Consider the following 19,939-nt stretch of genomic DNA (forward strand, 5'->3'; position numbering starts at 1 on the left):
GCACGCTGCCTGAGTGTATGCTACGTCATTCCCCGCCCCCCCGCGTGGGGTTTTCTGATCCCTGGATATCCAGGGGTAAAAAAAAAAACATGGAAAAAAACCAGCACTCGCTCAGGCAACATACACTGTTAAAAAGCGGGGCTAGGCCATCCGGAGCTGCACTGTGGCTGCCAGCCAGGCTCTGCCTGGCAGCATTGTCATGGCTGCAGCCCCCGGGAGGCCCCGGGAGGCCCCAGGACCCCAGTTAAGGCTGCTGGGGCCAGCACAGTGGTGGCCCCAGCTTCTCCTACCACTCCCACGGTAACTTGCTGCACGCCATAGCGTGTGTGGCAAGGGCATTTCCCAGGGACAAGTAGCTATGGCACAAGGTGCGCTGCTGCTAGCTGTTCCCAGGGAACCAAATGTCCATGCACATCTGAATGTGCCCACTGAATACAATGATCCAACCAGTTATGTATCCTCCTTATAGTACTTTCATCTAGTCTGTACTTCCTTATCTTGATAAGAATGTTGTTGGAGACAGTGTCCAAAGCCTTGCTAAATTCAAGGTATATCACATCCACTGCTTTCTCTTCATCCACAGAACCTGTTGTCATAACCCAATGATTTTTAGTGCCTCGGCACATTGGAATTTTCCCGCCACATGGAGCTTTCTTTGCACGGTGGATTTCTCAGCTGCAGAGAGAAATCCCCAGTGCAAAGAGTTCCCACCACACATATGCAAATTAGTGTCCCACTATTGGTCAATTCTAAATTATTCCTACATGGTGGCTAGCAATTGGCTCGCTAGCCGTATAAAAGGTTAGAGCAGTTTCCGCCCAAGTTGGAGGACTCCACAACCACCTGGTGGAGAACTCTGAGCACGCTGTGGAGCCTAGCAAACTCCGCGTGTGTCTTGGAGGAGGACAGAGAGGCCTGATCAGCTCTTAGCCACTCCCTGTCATAGTGTAATTTGACGTATCCCCCATGCGAAGAAGCACTCGTGGAGTCGTATATCGACGACTCATCTTGGTTCGGTGCGGTTCGGAAGAGATCTCACTTGTGTTTGTCTGTCTGCAACTGCAACTCAAGCAAGTGTTTCCTCCCTGCAGTGTGACCATCGGCAGTGTAAGTAAAGCTTTCTTTATACAACCAATACGCTTCCGTGCCTAACTCTACTCCGTCGTGGAAAAACCCCACCTGACGGTCTGGGCTACTGGCCATAGCCTCAGACTGACCCTCGGTCCCGACACCTGTCACTTTATCATAGAAGGAAATCAGATTGGTCAGGCATGACTTGCTCTTGCTGGCTGTTCCTGATGATTACACTGTTCTCCTCTAGGTGCTTCACAGTGGATTCCTTGAGGACCTGCTTCACGACCGTTCCAGGTATACAGGTCAGGCTGACTAGTCTATAGTTTCCGGAATCTCCCTTCTTCTCCTTCTTAAAGAAGGGCACTATATCTGTTCTTTTCCAGTCATCCAGGACCTCACCCAACCTCCACAAATTAGCAAAAAGTATAACTAGTGGCTCTGAAACTACTCCAGCCAATTCCTTCAGAATTCTCAGGTGCATCCCATCCAGCTCTGCTGAGTGGAAAGCATCTAGCTTCTCTAAGTAATCCCTAACCTGTTCTGCTATTACTGTAGGTTGTTTGTCTCCTTCCCTCTCTCTGCTACCAACTATACTCATTAGCTGCTAGCTGCCCCTACTTGTGAAAATTGAAATAAAAAAGGCATTAAATACTTCAGCCTTCTCTGCATCTTCTGTGGTGAGATTGCATTCCCAGCTGCATCTCAAATTGTGCCTTAGACTTCCTAATTTTCTCCCTGTATGCCCATGTGATAGTCTAATATTTTTTCCTACTGCTATGACCAAATATTCACTTTTTATAGGATTTGTTTTTGAGTTTCAACTCCTTGAAGAGATAACTGTTTAGCTAAGTTGGTTTCCTATTGCATTCCCCATTCTTCCATCTCATTGGGATAGCTTGCTTTTGTGCCCTTAAGAGAGCCTCCTTAAAGTACAGGCAGCTCTCCTGGACTCCTTTTTGCCTCAGACCTGCCTCCCAAGAGATCCTGCTCACCAGGTCCCCGAGTTTGTTAAAGTTTGCTTTCCTGAAGTCCAAAGTCCTCATTCTGCTGCTCTCTTTCCTTCGTCCCCTTAGAATTTTGAATGCTACCATTTCAGGGCCACGGTAACCCAAGTTACCTTCCACCTCCACATACTCAGGCAATTCCTCCCTGTTGGAATGGATGACATCAAGCTGTCCCTCCTTGAAGCTGAGACTCTGTGTGGTTTCACTCGTTCAGGAGATGTCATGGATACCAAGGGAGAAATATGAATCATGCCCATGACTCCTGGAAATCCCTAGGGAATAGCTATATGTGCAATGAACCTGTCTAGCCAAGAGATGGCAGCCTACCCCAAGGCAGATTATGTTCCCAAAAGCCATGGAGAATGGCATAGGTCCCTAGAAACTATAAAACTGAAGTGGCAGCTGGCTTTCTAATCTGAGCATTTGCTGCTCCCATTGACTTCAGCAGCAATGGCTTTGGGAAAATGGCACCCCTAAAAGGGAGACACTGGCTGCTGAATGTTCTGTGCCACCATGATGCCAGAGGGCAACTTGCTACTGAATTCTGGGACCTGACATCAGGTAACCTGATTTCCTTTTCTCCTATACAATTACAGCCACAAAGATGTGGTGCTAGGTGGGAATATGGTTGTCTCCACCAGGATGTGATCAAGGAAAAGGACAATGTTCAGCAAATGTTCATGCTGTAATGCTAGGAACACGCCAAAGTTAACACAGATCCCACTACAATCTTCACGCTGCCTGCCCCAGAGTCCCTAACTAACATCTTATTCTTCAAATAGTATATTTAAGACCACTTTTTCCTACAGTACCCATGTGTAGGGCCATGAGGAGCTTCCCTCATTCACTTCAGAACTTACATGGCTCACCATTAGAGAATGTTATTGAGCTACCTTGTATTAAAAGACTGCGAGTGTTGTGATCAGATGCTATCATAAATGCTACGCACACATGAAGACAGCTCATGTTGGACGTGCAGTCTCGACTTTGGCATTTCCTGACCTTTCAGTTCTTAATTGTGCAACCATGATAATGTCTTAAAGACATTTTTCTGTGATGTTTCCTTGTGCATATCTATTTATTTTAAAAAGAAAGACACTCTACAATTCAGAACAATCTACACAGGCCATATGTTTTGAAGCCTTGATACAGTATGAATGACTTTTTAAATATAGAGAATGTCTCCTGCACAGCAACTATATTATTACTGTAGTGCCTACAAGTCCTAGTCATGAATGGGGATCTGACTGTGCTAAGTGTGGTGCAAGTACCAAACAAAAAGAAAGTCCCTGTGACAAAGAGCTTACAATCAAAGCATAAGACAGAAGACAACATTTGAATGCAGACAGTATCAGGAGTCCATGAAAAATACTGGCCAGTGTGATTGGGCAGTGGTCTTAGCACACTGACAACCTAACCACTGTTTAGTGTTCTGTAGGCATCATGGCAAAGGGGAGTTTTAATGATCTAGAGAATGGAGATGTAATTTGGGGGCTGTTTAGAGGAAGTTCCTTTCATGCAATGGTCAAGATGAGAGAAAGAATGAAAGCGCTCATTTGAAAAATTCAACATAGGATAGTGGGGGCAGGCAACAGGGGCTGACAGGAGGTGGGAGTCAACATCCTGATCTTGAACCAGAAGTGATGGGTAGGGTGAGGTTAGGCCATAAAAGGATTTGAGTGCAAAAAACTCACTTATGCTTAATGAGCTGAAGAAGAGGGAGCTTGCAGTGGGATTCAGAAAGAAGGTGATGCAGCCTACCTAGAATCCTGTGGCCAGGGCTCCAATGACATGAGACCACATTTGGGGGACCCATGGGCTGGATGGTAGCAGAATGCTATGGCCCATATACCTGAAAATGTCCACTGCAAAGAGCCCTTTGAAGGAGAGGCCCAGCTGGAGAAGGGGTTTTTGCTTTAGTACAGCTCTTGCCTCAATCCATACAGGTACAGTACACAGCTAAGGCAGTGCCACATGCCAAATGGGGCTTCCTTCTGCTGTTCCCTTAGCACACTTACTGGAAGAACTCAGGTAAACTACACAGTGTGATTTTCAGAGACAACTTGGTTACACCAGAACTGATCATCACTGGGCAACGCACAAGGCAACTGCATTTACTTTGGTAAATGTATTTACTTGCACACCACACACACCTTTACCCCAAAAACTAGCCATCCAGAACTGGGGTGCACATCTGCAGCAAGGAAGCTGATTTCTGTGCTGGAATGGAGGCATGCTGGTGCTATAATTGCTTCTGGCAGCTGTGCTGCTTTCTCTCCCCTTCTGGTTCACATGAAGGAAGGACAGTGTCTGCTTCTCAGGTCACTGACTCTCCTTGCAAACACTGCAGCTCAGACTTTAACCTGACACAACCACTGACAAGTTGACAGCAGCTTTTGGCTGAACTGAGCAAGCAATTTGGCAGTGGTTGTGACAAGGTTAAACTTGAGCTGTGGAGCTTGCAAGGGCAGAGTGAACAATACTGATGATGAGCAAGCTTTGCTGGCTGCTCCATTCTGCCTTCTCAGAACATGGGGCTTGTCTTATCTGGGGGTGTGTGGTCTGTGAGAAAGCACACATTTTATAACTGGGAAGGGGAATGTTGTCTCTAACTGGGAAGGGGGTTATTTTTATAACCAGAAAGAAGGGGATTTTCCATTTTCCTCATTCTTAAAATCAGCAGAATGACTTTTGCTCAAACCAAGAAGCTAGAATGGACACAAGTGGGCAACCTGAACTAGGGGTGTTACCCTAATACATCAAAGCTGTACATGGGTCATAGTTCTCATAAAGATACCAGCTAAGCTCTTTAAGGCAGAATCCCATGTTTATGGGCAATGCCCTGTAAAACAGAGACCCCATCAAACTGAGGCTCATGAGTGATTGTGCAGCGTGGATTACCAACTGAGCAGCCTGTAATAGTAATGAATTAGATCTCAGTGAGGCAGGTGTCTCATCCCATTTTACATACAGACAGCTGAATCACAAAGAGTTGAAAGCCAAAGTTTATAAATCCACAGGCCTATGTTTCAATCCCCATCCCCCTGCCCTGTGTCTGGGCTTTTAGACAGTAGGGACTGTTTTTTCTATATTTGTACAGCATTATGCTGTACAAAGGAGCTTCAATACATACTGGATCCTTTGGGCAGGAGCATCATGTCAGTATTTACTGGGAATGTATATAAGCATCGAAATATTTGTTCAGGCTTCAAAATGACAGTGGCCTGATTCTCTGAAGTGCCAGTTTTGATGAGTGCCCTGTACTTCTGGACATCAGTTCACTTTAGCTGGGCATCTGTAGTTGAGCAGCTAATAGTCAGACAGCCATGCCTGAAAATCAGGCCTGCAAGACTCACTTGAAGCTATCTGTCAGTTGGGAGAAGAGGCTTCCTGATTTCTAGCCCTGTGCTTTAGCCAGAAGACACTGCTCTCCTTCCTTAGTGGGTCTCCAGCCACCCATCTGGAATGTGAGTGTCTGGCTGCATTTTCCCCCTGAAATTTTGAGCCTGAAGTTAACCCTCCCCTCCCCCATGCCAGTTGCATACTGCTTACCTGTAATTAGTGCTTTTGATAGGGGCCCAGGTATAGGTCCTGAATACTTCATCAATGTATCTCTAGAATTCCAAAGAAGACAAAAGTCAGGACTCAGGAGGAGATTCTGAAAGGACACCCCGGGCTGCTTGTGGCTCCACAGACAGGAGAGCATCAGGACCCCAATGTCAGAGTTCAGACTCTGGACTCTGAGTGCATTACTGACAGGGGAGTGCCAGAGCCCCCAGTGGCAGACCTGCTGTTTGTTCCAGGCTCTGAGTGCTTTGGGAAACAATGAGCTGTGGTTGTTTTCCTGAAATCATGACTATTTAACCCCTGGATAACAGCAGCCCCTTGTCTTTCACCCCTTATCCATATCCTTCTCATGGATTGTAGCCAGTCATTACCTCATCCAGGGATTTGATTAGGGTTTTGATGAATCTTTGCCCCTCATTTCCATCAATCATACTTCTCCGGATCTAGGGAACAGGAAAGGAGGAATCTGAGCCTTGACACACAACACCATTCTAGGCTTTGAGAAACTGAGCCAAGTGCACACAGCATATGCCCTGACTGGGTGGCTCACAGCAAACCCTGGGTTACAGACCCTTTCAGTGCCCAGTACATCCTGGCTAAGTGCTCTAAGCATGCAGTGGGAGGTGGTGCCAAGAGGTCGGGTGCTTATGGGCTGTGTGCCCGGGGTAAGAATGTCCCTGAGGTGAAGAGAGGAAAAGAAACAATTTATAGTATGCAAAATTGTTGTCAGCACTGAGGCCTGACTTCACCTTTCTGCATGGGACTGAGGGCAGACTTCCTGTTCTGCTGGGTACTGAAAGCCAAACCCACAGGCCTGATCCCCCAATCCCTACTCAGGTCTCAGCAGACCAGTTAAGGACTGTACTTCTCTTCCATCTGTAAAGGTGCCCCACCAAGGCAGGGCAGGGCAATACTGACAGAGGTAACCTACATGAAGTGTGCCCTGCTACTGCCCCTGCTGTGATTGTCTTGGACAAAGACAGCTCCATCTCCATGGGCCCCTTCACCAATATTAAACCTCTAAGAATCAGCTTTTAAGGCTGCTTTTGCCTATGAAACATCAATTGCTGGTCTGGGTGCACCAAGGAGCCCCTTCCCTTAGGGGCATAGCTCACCTCCTCCTTGTACTCATCCTCCAGCTCAGCATCCAGAAAATCCAGTGTTACCGGTTCTCGGAAATTGATAATCTTAAAGAAGAGATGAAGGGAGGAAGAGGCTGGTGAGAATCCAAGGTTTTTGGACATAAATTACCTCAGCAGAGGTCCTGGTGGCAGGTCCAGGTCCTGGGTTCAGCCAAACCCACCCAAACTTTCCTGCAAGGAGAGCCCTGGGATTGTCCATTCATCACAGAGTAGTGTCTGCCCCTGTAAGACAGCTGAATTGGTCAGTGAGTGCCCTGGAGGCCCTGTGGGTATTGGCCTGAATGGCAGCAGCTTACAAGAGGCTTTTGCCAGTAAAAACTGTGGCTGTTTGCTTTCCCCAGCACCTCCAGTACCACGCCCCATGGGGCTGTGTAGACATTAATGTATCAGTGCTCCCCACAGTTGGGAGGGGCAAGGGGGCTTGTTCTCACCTAATTTTTAGAGAGGAGGAGACAGGAGCTGGGAGCCTTTTAACAGCTTTTTTCCTCCTGATAGTAACACAGGTCAGCTCAATGCCAGTAGCGAGTGCTGAGAGGGGAGACTCAGGTCAAGATGGAAGAAGCCAACCTTGACTGTGGTGTCAGGGCAAGTGTACCAAGCTTGCAGATCAAAGGTAAAGGCTTTGTCTGTAACTGGGGAATACTGGTTACTGAAATCCTGGAGAAACTTTTAAGCGTGAAGGCCTTCTGTGCAGTTCTGGTTCAGAAGAGCTCTGACTACATGCTGGTTCTTGAAGGGCTGACAGCAAGGGGACCAGGGCACAATCTTGTTGTTTGCTGGTCAGTGCTTCTTTCCAAGCCAGACAAAAACTGACCAATACTAACCAAGAGGATTCATGGTGCAAACTATCTATCACCCCAGTGCCCAAGTCAGCAGGGCCTCAATGCTGGGGGCTGAACTGAGAAGGTCACAATGCATCTGTTTCAAGAGCAAGCTACTTGTAGCAAAAGCTGTGTGCCTGTCATCTCCGTGATCCTGTATCCAGCTCCAGAAACAGGCCCTGAGGAAAGGAGAGTCAGGATACAGGGCAGAGGACATGCACCCACTGGGATGCTGAGTTATTTCTACAGACAAAAATGGCTTGGTTAGGAATAGTGCATGGGTGGGGAGGGGCATGGGGCAGTAACACCACACTGCCACAGAGCAGCTCTGTGAGCAAGTCAGTGGCAGAGGCATGGCCCAGGAGAGCCAGCACAAGTGGCCTGGCTATGACACTGGCACAGGGCAATCTCTTTCAGGAACCGAGTGTGGGTTGAGAGATTTTCTCCCTGATCTGGCCTCATTAGATCCTATGGAGTTTAGCCCAGAATCTGTTTGCCTGCTGCAGTGTGACAGGGCACAGGGAAGGGGTCCTGCAGGTGAAGTGATAAAGGAGAACTGGAGACTTGCAGCTCCAGCTAGGCCCTTGGGCAACCTGGGAACTCGTACACACAATTTGAGGAGAAAGGAATCAGAGGAAGCAGCTCTGGAACCAGAGCCCCTCACAACGAAGCCATGGGTCTGAGGCTCTTTTGGCAAAAGGCTTTTGCTCGGGTGACAACTTTCTGAGTTTCTGTCCAGGCACACCAAGGATTCCTGCTATCAGGCCTCCATGGCACCACACACACGCATGTGCCCATCCCATGAAATAGCCAGCTGCCCTGTAGATGGCACTAGGTTGGGCAGGAGGGCAGGTACTATATTTCTCTGAGTGTTTGTGCAGGCAGAGAAATCCAGACATGACAAAACAGACTTCTACTGGGGCAAAATCTTTTCCTTTCAGCACTATATTTATGACACCTGGCTCCAACTCAAAATATTTCCTACAGTTCAGGGGCATTCACTTCTAGACCCAGAAGCTTTGGGTCCAGATCCAGTCTTCCCCAGAGACACGATAATGCCATTTCCACCCTGCATTTTGGTCCATCTCTGAAAATGGGAGAATCCTGCAGCTTGCCAGACCCAAGCCAAACACCCTGGTGAGACCAAAGGTCCTTCCTCACTGTGTTGAGCAGGGACAGGAAGACACAACTCAAACCAAGTGGCACATGAGAGCAAAGGGCTGAACACACCTTACAGCCCCGCTGAGTAGAATGGGACAGAAATGAGTGAATAAATTCCACCATGCCGCTTGTCCATCTCTGCCACTTATCAGCTGCCTATTAATAACATTGATGAACTGAGCGAGACGTTTCTGCCAATGGAACATATTTCACCTTGATCGCTGCCATTTCTCAGAGCCTAATTCCTGGCTTGCCTCTTAATGATGAATCTCTCCGATTAGTTCCGAAGCAGGGAGCCTGTTTCCCCCGCCCCACCCTATGGTGACTGTGGCAACTCCCAGAGATAAATGATCCCACTCACGTCTTCTGGCTTAATATCCCCAGGAAGTCATATTTCATAAAGGGGTTTGGCTAATGCTTCTGCATTCCTGTCAGAAGGGGACCAGGGACACATACATCACAGCCCAGAGATGAGGCAATTAACGTTCGGCATGTGACAGACCTAGCACTGAATGCTAGCAGTGGCTTTAGGAGTGAGGAATAATTAACTGGGGAGTAAATCCATTCTAGCTTGGCTGGAGAGCATGTCTCCTGGATCAGCCATCCTGCCCAGCCTTTATCTCCATGTTTGAGTGGCAGAGCTGTGCAGATGCAATCATGAGGAGTGTGGGAATGCACAGGCAGAGGGGAAAGGCAGAGAAGTGAGGGAAAACATACTGGTACCATCCTAGCCTTTGCAGACAGGAACACCCTCATGCTCACATATGCCTGGGGGGGCACATGCACTCACTGCCATCAACAGATTGTAATCTAGCTGCCTAGCTCCTGAGTACTGTATCTAGAAGGTGGCACCAGCAAAGCACAGGAAGTCACTGCCACTCACCTGCTTGCCCAACCTCCCTGGCTAGCCAGGGCAATCTACCTGCCAGGGTGGGGCACTGGAAATCCAAATTCCTGGTTTGCTCAGATACTGACTTGCCACAGAACTACAAGTAGGTCTCTCCATGACACTGGGGCCTGCAGTGCAGTATAGTTCAGGGGCAACAGATCAGGCAACTGAGAACTGTTGTGATGCCCCCTTAAGACTGCTTCGTCCCTGCCAGGCTCTCTCCCTCCCCTGTCTCTCAAGGTCCCGCCTTGCTTTTTCTCCTACCACATCTTGATGGAAACTTAATGAAAGGGTGGCTGCCCTCAGAGAATGACAAGTCTAAGGTGTTCCCCCTTCCTCAACAATTGACCTTTCAGACTGCTTGCCTTGAGGGCTTAAATTGTGACCTCCAGCTGCCACCAGTCACACCCATGCCTCAAAGATGTCCCAAATCCAGTGGGACACTTGTCCCCAAAGCCACCGAGCCACCTCAGGCCTTTACTCCCTTGTTGGAGCTCTAGCCTTCCTGACTTCTGCCCCTGTACTCTAACTGGTCCCTTAGCAAAGGCAAAGTGTTTCAAAACTGGCTTCTGGGCTCCAGCTCATTTCACCCTTTGGTGCCTTTAGCTTAGCTCTTCTCAGGCTCTGGGCCCTCTGGCCCCAAGCTCTGCCCCTCCTCAGGCTCTGGGCCTCCCTGGCCCATGTCTGTGCCTTGAACTTGACCACCAGGAGGGCTCAAGGCAATCATGTGCCACTCAGGCACTAACAGGACCTGCAAGTTACTCATTTCTAGTCCTACCCAAAATACTGGCTGCCTACTACACTTCTTCCAGGCCCTGAATCAGGTCCCTCCAGTTGCACTCCCAAAGCTCCCTGCCAGGCAGTCACCAGTAGCGTCCATCTCATAGCAAGGACTCCTTACCCTGCTGCTACCCAGGTCTAACTCCTGCTCTAGCTCTAGTTCTGGCTTATATACTACTAAAGCCCTGCCCCTTTCTGGTCATGTGCCTCCTCTGTCAGCTGACTTGACCACAGGGCTTTCCTTAACCCCCACTCTGCTGGCTGGCTGTGCTACAAACACCCTGCTTTTAAAGGGGCCATGCCACTTTCCAGTAACAGGGCAAGGGTTCCCTGTTACACCAAGGGATCCCAGAGGAACTACACTCATGGGAAGTTGGATTTACTGTGGCTATACTTGAACTACATGAGACCCTGTGGGCAAGCTTGGATGGGGCACGGGGAGTGTCAACTGTGAGTATAAATACCTCTGATCACAATTTTATTGGGGATCCCCACTGTTTGATCAAACAGATTAGACTCCCAATCCAATGGGACTGCTGGAGAACGACTGTTGGGACTGGGATGGTCATCCCAGGCAAAGCCCTTCACTGAGTGGCTGCCCTGGCCAGGATTGCTGAGTATTTCACATATTCCCCATCCCAGCTTGTCTTCTACCATGACCCCTCTCCTGTGTCCATCCCACTAGCTATAAAAGCCGTGAGCCAGATTCTCAGCTGGTGGGAGCTGGAGTCTGTTCCATGCCTGGCTGGCAATGGTGGGAAGAAAAACCCCTGCTCCTACCTGGGGTTGCAGGTTGGGGTGCAGCAGGACATATCCATTCAAGTCGATGGCAAAGACATAGCCGTTTGCCCCTAACTGTAAGGAAACACAGAGAAGAGTTACAGCATGGAAGGAAAAACATTGCAGAGCGCAGAAGAGAGAGGCCACGGCTTCCACACAGTCACAGCCCCAGGGCAGTGCCCTCTGTGGCTGATCCAAGCCCAGCCCTCACCTCTTCTAGGCCTATTACTAATAGGTGGATAATTTTTCCCCACCACCACCAGCATCACCCCAGTCTGCTCCTCACTCTTCCAGGGCTGACCCCATCCACTTTACTTGGTAGACAAGGAAATCCAGCTCTGATTCTTATTCTGCAAGGGATTGGTACCCAGAGATCCTTCTCAGGGCCACAAAACCCCAGTCCTGGGTCTTCCCCCTGGTTGAAGGAATCTGCTTTCATCCTCACAACAGGCTTGTCAGATAACACTTTCTGTCTGGGGGAGTCAGGGTGAAATCCCAGGCTGGACTGACGAACCTGACATGGGGGTTAGGACAGCCCCATTATCCTGTCACCCGGGGAAGGATCCATCCCCATCTGACTGGTATAGCCTTCCCAACTTGCCCTGCTGAGTGCTTGAGAGTTTGGTGCACTTATGTCGAGGCACTATTGACTTTCTAACTTGTTACAATCCTGCCTCACAGTAGTGAGGGCATGTTTGCAGTTGTAGAGAATAATGAACAGTCAGAGATCGGTACGCTCTCTCTGTTTTACACACACTCTCTCTCTATCTCCCTCTAGACAAAGCTACTGGACAAAGCTACTGGGCCCCAGCTAGTGATCTGGTTTGCAGTCTTCAGGAGGCACCCTGCTTTCTAACAACAGAAGCTGCCTGAAACCATTCTTCCTAGCATCTTTCCAGCAGTCAGGATGTGGTTCAAGTGATGCAAAAAGGCACAAGGGAGCCTGGGAGAGCTTCATGCTCAGCTGTATTTGTGGCTCACATTTCCCTTCCATCAACATCAAGGGAAAGGAAAGAAATGGCTGTTTCTCCTCTCTCCCTCGTTGCCACTTGTGCCAGTTCACAGGGGATGGCCTGACAGCATGCTTTCTAAGGGACTTCTCTTAACGGGGCCGGCTTTCCCACGCACGTTGTAACGTGGCGTCAGCTTCTTGATGTCATTCAGAGCCACATCGATTCCCATCACGCCCAGGATAAGCTGGTTCTGGAAAGAGAGAAACAAAGGCAGGAAGGCATTATGGGCAGGACTGAGGTTTGAGCCCAGGGCACTCAGCCTGGGCTTAGCTTGAAATGTGAGTGTTATAGGTGCCATGCCAGTCCCCTGAGGTGTGCAAAAGAGTCCCTCATGGTCAGACACATGCCCTCCTCCCTGCCAGCCTCCTTCTCTCCTGCACACTAGTGCTCTGGATTCAGAGGCAGTTCAGTGGATCAGCCAAATGAGCCTGCTTGGCTTCCACAGATACTTTTGCTCAGATCCCAGAGCCTAAGGACCCAGCCCCCAAAGGACCATGGGAATCTATCTCCAAGGCTGAGACAGCAATAGCACCTTAGGAAAACCACAGATGTGGTTTCAAGTCTCAGAGCCAAGGGAGGGGCAGAGGACAGGCTGGATCTTAGGGGCCTGTACTCTGATAGGCCTGGGACTTCTGTGGTTCAGTGAGGGAAGCAAGACATGCTTAATTCCAAATGCTAACATATTTTCACCCCAGAAATGTAGCTTATTTCCTCTTTCTCATCATTTCTCCCTAGAAAACATTCCCTTCATCTTCCATCTCAAGGCATCTTTATTCAGAAGGGTCTCGTAGTGTTTTATGGCTTCAGCAGATTATTCAGAGTGAACATCTACCCCACAACTCTAATATGCAGCCAGCTCTGGGGTAGAACTTAGCAATTCTTACTAATGCACAGCAACACTAAGGACAGGAGCAGAAAAAGACTGTATTTAAATTGCAAGGGGAATTTTGTGTGGGCAGATTACATGTGTTGTGATGAAATATAGGCATAACAACCACAAACTTAAGGAGAATGCCACAGCCTCTTAAACAAGAGATCAGCAAAGAATGATGCTGTCTGTGACTTGGAGCCCACATATTAACAAAGAAGACAAGACAGGACACAACAGGAAGTCAAACTGACAGGGTCTCCTTAGGAAAGGGTGTTTAATGCCCTTGAAGAGATGCTGAAAATGAAACTCTTATTACAGAGACCATTAGCTGATGCCAGAATTGGTCTGTAAATCCTGCTTACTAGTTCATCAAGGCAGGTCACTTAATTAAGAGCAGAGTGCTCACTCAGGTTTTCATGGCTCACTTTGGTATTTACTTTCAAGCTGTTTATCAAAGAAGCTGCAGTGCAAAACTACCAACCCCAGCACCGTCCTTGTGCTGGGAGTTCACCCCAGAATAGTAGCTGAGCTATGCAAGCCCCACCACCTTAATTCATGCCTGGTCTCTCCTTCTTACCTGGAAGAAGCACACTGGATGGCAGCCTTCTCAACCAAGGTGACAACTGCGATAATAAAAGGCAAACAGAATGTCCTGTCTATGGATTTTCTACCCCTTTTTCTAACTGTTCTCCAGAGGATCACCTGGGCCTTGGTGGGGAAGTGCCATTTTAGCTATTATGCTACACAAGGAAGAATTGGACAAAAGCTAATGCAGCTGGCTACCTGGGGTCAGAGCTGCACCAGGACCCCAACATCCAGACCCAGCCTTTGATTTGTGCTCATTATAGAGGTGGTCTGAGACATGAAGGCTGGATCCATGTATGAACTTCCCCAAGCCCTGGAGAGGGACATAGGGGGGAATGTATGATGAGCAGACCCAGAGTTGCTATTTCCTCCATTGCAGAGACAGAAGCCAGCTAGATTTTGGATCCAGACCTGATTTCCTCAAGCTGGGTTCCACCTTTTGGTTCCAGGCACATTTCCAACTAGAACATACTCAATTCTTCCTCTACCCTTGCTAGAAGTGCTGCTTTCCTGCGCTTCCTTTCACAACACCCTGATGCCTGCATCTGCTATCTTCTTTGGTACAGTACCATCACAGCAGCTACCAAACTGTCAGATGATCTGCAAGGCAAGAGCCTGGCTTCCTGACACATACACTGCTGGTTGCTTGCCCCTCTGAGAAGCAACTCACTGGTTCCTTAGAACTGCACCCCCACCCCAAATGCAGCATCAGACCTCCACAGCAGTGATCCATCCAGATATGGTGGGTGAGAAAAGAATGAGACAGCACAGAGGAAGGACCTGCAACACACACTTAAGTATGCTCTGGCCATTCCCAGCAAGTGGGGGAATGGAATTAAGCATCACTGGGGTCTGTCAGTCAACGTTGACTTACTCCTCTACTCACACTTCTGTGTTCCAACTGAGTGGTCCCTTGGCCTCTGCCTGAATTTACTCCCGCAGGTCCCTTTTAGAGTCCTATGTCTCCCTTGCAGCCCTGTGAAATGTTGTCCCAGTTCTAGTTATATTGTGGCAAATTTCCAGAAACCAAGGGCTTTACACTTCTCATTGCATCCTGTAACATGGCATCAGGGCAGGAGTTGGGTCCTCTTGTTCTGAATGGGGGTTTCTTTGCTTCATACCCCCTCAACTTGGAGGGGGCAAGGCTGGAGATGGCTGGCCCCTGCATGTGTGCTGAGGGCAAGCAGGCAGGGTCCCATGTACTGGGAGAGGAAGGCTCCATTTTCCCTCCCTCCCTTTTCTTGTGTCACCATGGCCCTTCTTCCAGTGGTTGTTCTTGCCCAGCCCACATTCTGCCCTTGGCTGTGTGTGGTGACATGGCATTGCTGGGAATAGCTCAAGTATTATCTAAGTGAGCAAGGACCTGTGGATCAGTGATGCATGCCTCAGAGCTTGGTTACAAACTACAGCTGGGATTCCAGCTTGCAGACAAACCAGGATGTCCCAAGCCACTCTTGCACAGATAGCTCCATCAGGTGCTGGCACATTGGCAAAGCAACATCTATTGCACAGCTTTCATTCTGTGATCCAGTACTGATCAGGGAAACAGCAGGTGCAGACAAGGAAGTCCGGAAGGAAGGGGGAAGGTAAATACGGGTTTAGCAATCTCCAACATCTGCTCTTCTCATCTGCTCCAAAATCCTCATCTGCAAACAGGCCCCGAAGAGGATTATGAGCTACTGCATCCTTCTCTACACCCTTCCCTCCCACAGGCCCCACAGCTCCTCACTGTAGAGGGCTTTAAGCTTTCCCCCTCTACATCCATTCCTCCACAGCAGCTTTCCTTTACATGCATTTGGGTTCTCTACCCACTGGGGTGAACACGATGTCTTCTAGCTTCCCCAGCACACCATCTTCAGGTGGTTTGGAAGGGCAGAGCCAGCCAGACTCCATTTACTAGCTCACATTTTTATCGCTGTTTTTCTTCTTCAGTGCCCCAGGGATTAAAAATTAAGCAAGTAGCAAGTTCTATGCCTGTGCCACACAGAGGCTCCTTTGCTTTAAGGGCTCTTTTAAATTTTGTCTGGAAGCCAACCCCCGCTCCCTACAGACCTTCACAAGAGAAAACACCACGATAACAGTAACAAGAACTCAACCCATAGGGACAAGGAGTTGGGGAGATGGGGGAGTGGGGAACAAATACTACCTCCTACTTGGAGCTACTTTGCAGCCACATGTGAAGATCAATCTTTATTTCACCTTCAGGCAGGCTGCCTGGCCACAACACTATAACCAGAGATGTTTTGGTACAGGGTAATAACCATCACACTGCACCAATATTCTCCAGCTTCTGGTACAAGGCACCACTGCCTCAGCTGTACTGGTTAGCATCATCAGGCACCCCTGCATATGCTCTCCCAGAACTCACCAAGCAGTGAGTAGATAGAGAAATCAAAGGAATCCCTCCACACATGACAATGCTATCCACTTACCCAGCTACTTTGATCTAAAGATCACAAAGTGTTTTATCAACAGTAATTAATTAAGCCTCTTACACTTCCCTTTCACAAGGTAAGAATACAAAGGGATCTTGCTATAAGCAGAGGATCCCCTCCAGGGAGGAATACAGCAGCTGTTCAGCAGAGTACCATTTCTAATTGGAACTGGTAAATTAGTGAAGCTGAATGGGAATCTGGCCAGAAGAACAAGGCAAACAGCATTCCATTTCCACAGAGTATGGTGGCATTTCTAAAGGGTTAAGACGTGGGTTTTACATCTCAGCCAAAAGGGGGCATATTAGACAGCAAATTCCAGCATGGAAAATGGGGATCTGCCATCCTGCTACTGACCCAGAAGTTAGCTCTCAGGTCTGCTTAGCTTAGGAGAAAGGGTGGGAGTTTCAATTACAAAAGATCAATGTTAAAACCTCCCCCAGAAAGACCCATTTCTGCCCACCTACTGACAGAGACCAGCAGGGGTCATAAAACTGACAGAGAACAAATAAAGATTGAATCCACCACATGAAGCACTGAAGCAATCACCTGTGAAAAGATAGCTTCTGTGAAAGCACAGCTGGGGAAAGGTTCCTTTTCCTTAGAAAACCACCCTGAGAAAGCAGTGCAAAAACCCAATCTCTCCCAGGCACAATCAGTTGAGCTGCATGACTGCCCAGGCTGCTATAGCACTGTATGTGGGTTAGGACCCCAGGAGAAAGTAAAGCAATGACCCCATTCTGCAGAGGGTAAGCTGAGGCACAAGAGAGGGGAAGTGATCTACTCCACAAAGCAAAGCCAGGATGTAAATCCAGTTCTTATAAGCAACAGGCCAACCAAGCCCCCTAATCTCAAGGCCACACTTCTACCATAGAGGAGCAGAGCAAACACAAGGGAACAAGCTCTTATTCACATTCCAGTGCATGTAGCACACAACATCTAGTCTTGACAGGTGACAAAGCTACTGGAGAAGTAATCTAGAACAGTGGTTTTCAAACTGGGATATGCAATCTAAAGTTGTGTTGTACACACTGAGCCTGGGGCTCTCTGCTCCTATCAGGAGTGTAATGGCCTCAGTGGAGTTCCTCCTGATTTACAAAGGTGTAAGGTAGTGTAGAATCAGGCCCTTGAAATGGGATGGAAGATGATGATGTTTTGTACCTTTCTGTTGCTGCTGCTGTCCTCCGTAAGGTTGAACACTGGCAGGGTGCCAGTCACCACCAAACCCAGCCCCTGGACAGAGACCAGAACAAAAGAAAATTAGAGCTTCAAGCTCTCAGACATGCTGATCTCTCTCAGACACTCTACTGCCCTTCTCATTTGTATTCCTGGACTAAGCTGGATGTTTATATTGTAATGGGGCTGGGGCCAGCAGAATGGGGTTGGAGAGTCACAATATTGAGGTCTTAGGGCCTACTGGGCAGCTTCAGCCCTACCACTGTAGCTTAGCTCAGGATGACTTCCCTAGCCACATCTCACCCTGGAGCTTTGAGGCTGGATCTCAGGGGTAATCTCTTCCCAATACCAACCCAGTGGCCATCAACTTCTTTGACATTTCTGCAGCCTGCCTGGATGGGTTATGGGGACGTTAAGGCCTGACAGCAGGTACACAGGCTCCCACAACCCTCCCAAAGGGATAGTCCATCTTCCTGACTGTGGTTGTTGAAAGGATTATTAAACTCACTACTTTCCTCCTTACTGAAAATTAAATTGAATGTACATTAAGTAATTACAAAGCAAGCAGTATTGCTCTGCAAGCAAGTTTCACCAGCAGGGGCACTGTGGGAGAGACAGGCATCTTGGGATAGTGCTTAGCTCAGTTCTCCTTACCAGAGCATCCTGATAAACATTGGTCCATTGAACCTGCTTGGCCTTGTTTCCTGCCAGGACCATGGGTCTCCCCAGCACATCCAGATACTCCTGCAGGACAAATAAGGAGAGACCAACTATGAGATGAAGGAATTCACAACTGCCAGATAGCTGGGCGCACAGCTTGGGGAAGGAACAGGCACCCTCACATGGGGTCAGCGCTCCCTGGGAGAGGAGGCTCCTGTGTTTTACAACCCCATCTGCATAGCATTTTCTCATTCAGGGGAAAAGCCTGGGGCCCAGGCTCAGCAAAGAACACCTAACCTACTGCAGTGATCCTGCACCACCACCGCACCTGCTCTGGACAGGAGTGGAGAGAGATGTGGGGCTTTGTGCTCTAAGTTTCTTAGTCATGCCACCACTCATCATTTGTCTCAGGCTATGGGCTCTGCTCCAGTCAGAGACCACTGCTGCCTGACATGCTTGCAGCTGCCCTTTGTCCTGGCAGCCCTCGTTCACATTTGCTCCCAGTGTTCCCTCCGCGACCCTTTGCTCTTCTTGTTGAAAATGGCTGACAGCAGTAAAGGAGAGTCAGGAACCTGGGGCAGTAGGGACAGCAGTTTCTCCTGAATCCTAGTGCACATTCCCTTTCCCAACAAATGGCTCTTGTGCTACATCCCATGTTTGGACCCTCATAGATTGAGAGCTGCACTGAGCAAACAGCAGCCAGTGATCCTGGGGAGCCCTACTGAGGCAGCCCAGCCACACAAATCTTTCAAGAGGAAGTAGCGGTATAGCACACCATGCCCTAGGGCTAGGCCCTCTCATCCAGGGCGACATTCACTCATGAAATTTGACAAATGTGATGTCTGTGACAGCCTTCTCCTCCCACGCCACTTCACAGATGGGAAAACTGAAGTGCAGAGAAGGAGGGGCTTGCTCAAGGTGTCACAGAAAGTCAAGGGCAGAGTCAGAGATAGGGCCCAGGTGCTTGGGACCTCTGCATGGCAAGATGCCAAGACAACCTACAAACTCTATTGTGCAGGGACAGACTCTGAAAAATGTCAGCTACTGTGTGAGTGAAAAGGGGGAGTCAGGCAACCTCCACTGTCTAAGTAAGGTGATTCTGTGGCTCTGTTACAGTAGTATCTGGAAATCTCACACTCTTCAAGTATTTGGAGCAATGCTATTATCTCCATTTTATGGGAGGGGAACTGAGGCACAGAGAGACCAAGTGCCTTGCCTAAGGTTACCCATGGAGCCTGTGGCACAGCAAGGCTTGAATCCAGGTCTCCAGCCTGAACCTGATCCCATGGACTAGTCTTTCACTGGAAGCTCTGCCTATAACATTATGCACACACACACATGCACGCATATGTGCACAGGGACAGTATTTCAAAGGGGCAAAGGCTGCCTACCCATGATATAAATGAAGTAACTTTCTGATACAGATCTCAAAAAGCAAAGCAATGCCAAGTTACAAGGCACCTATTAACCCTCCCTAATGCCCAGGCAGTGCCTCTGTATGGGCACTCAAAGCTCCGTCATCACTGGAAGATTTTCCTTCTGCCCCCACTGAGTGAGCTGTGCATCCCATCCAGTGCCCCTCTCCCTCCTGGTAAGACACAAACTGTTTGCAACAGTCTTAGCAATATCATCAGAACATTCACTGCTGATGTACATGCCAGGTCAAGGGCAGGTTAGTACCAGGGAGGTTTGCAGCCCCACACAAAACACCGGGAGGGTGCTGGGACTCCAGAGGGTGAGCGCTCAGCACTCTTGGATAACCAGACCTTCTTGAAGCATCTCACGTCAGGCCTCCCAAAGCACTCACCTTCTTTGGAAAACCTAGATCTAAGCATGGAAGCAGGCCTCTGGTCCTCTGGTTTCCCAGCTAGGCACCTTTGTGTCACACACAGCATTTAGCTTGAGAAAGATTCTAGCATGTTGAAGAGTACCAGGAGGGGGAGGGAACTGAAGTGTTCGCTGGGAGTAAGATACGGAACCTGAT

At 48.8% G+C, this 19,939-nt stretch overlaps 1 protein-coding gene across 5 annotated transcripts in view; it reads right to left on the reverse strand.

The window, feature by feature from the left end:
* The window catches only part of CACNA2D2 (calcium voltage-gated channel auxiliary subunit alpha2delta 2), a 736,608-nt gene that overhangs the window by 41,331 nt on the left and 675,338 nt on the right, over window positions 1-19,939 (reverse strand). For all 5 annotated transcript variants that reach the window (XM_059716173.1, XM_059716174.1, XM_059716176.1 and 2 more), the window contains 7 exons: window positions 17,950-18,039; window positions 17,281-17,352; window positions 12,347-12,421; window positions 11,219-11,293; window positions 6,761-6,832; window positions 6,017-6,088; window positions 5,631-5,692 (listed from right to left, as the gene is read on the reverse strand). In XM_059716173.1, the coding sequence (XP_059572156.1) occupies window positions 5,631-5,692; window positions 6,017-6,088; window positions 6,761-6,832; window positions 11,219-11,293; window positions 12,347-12,421; window positions 17,281-17,352; window positions 17,950-18,039 (518 nt within the window). The remainder of the gene's footprint in view (window positions 1-5,630; window positions 5,693-6,016; window positions 6,089-6,760; window positions 6,833-11,218; window positions 11,294-12,346; window positions 12,422-17,280; window positions 17,353-17,949; window positions 18,040-19,939) is intronic.

The sequence above is a fragment of the Alligator mississippiensis genome, chromosome 12, assembly GCF_030867095.1.
Source record: "Alligator mississippiensis isolate rAllMis1 chromosome 12, rAllMis1, whole genome shotgun sequence".
In the NCBI taxonomy this organism is placed as follows: domain Eukaryota; kingdom Metazoa; phylum Chordata; order Crocodylia; family Alligatoridae; genus Alligator; species Alligator mississippiensis.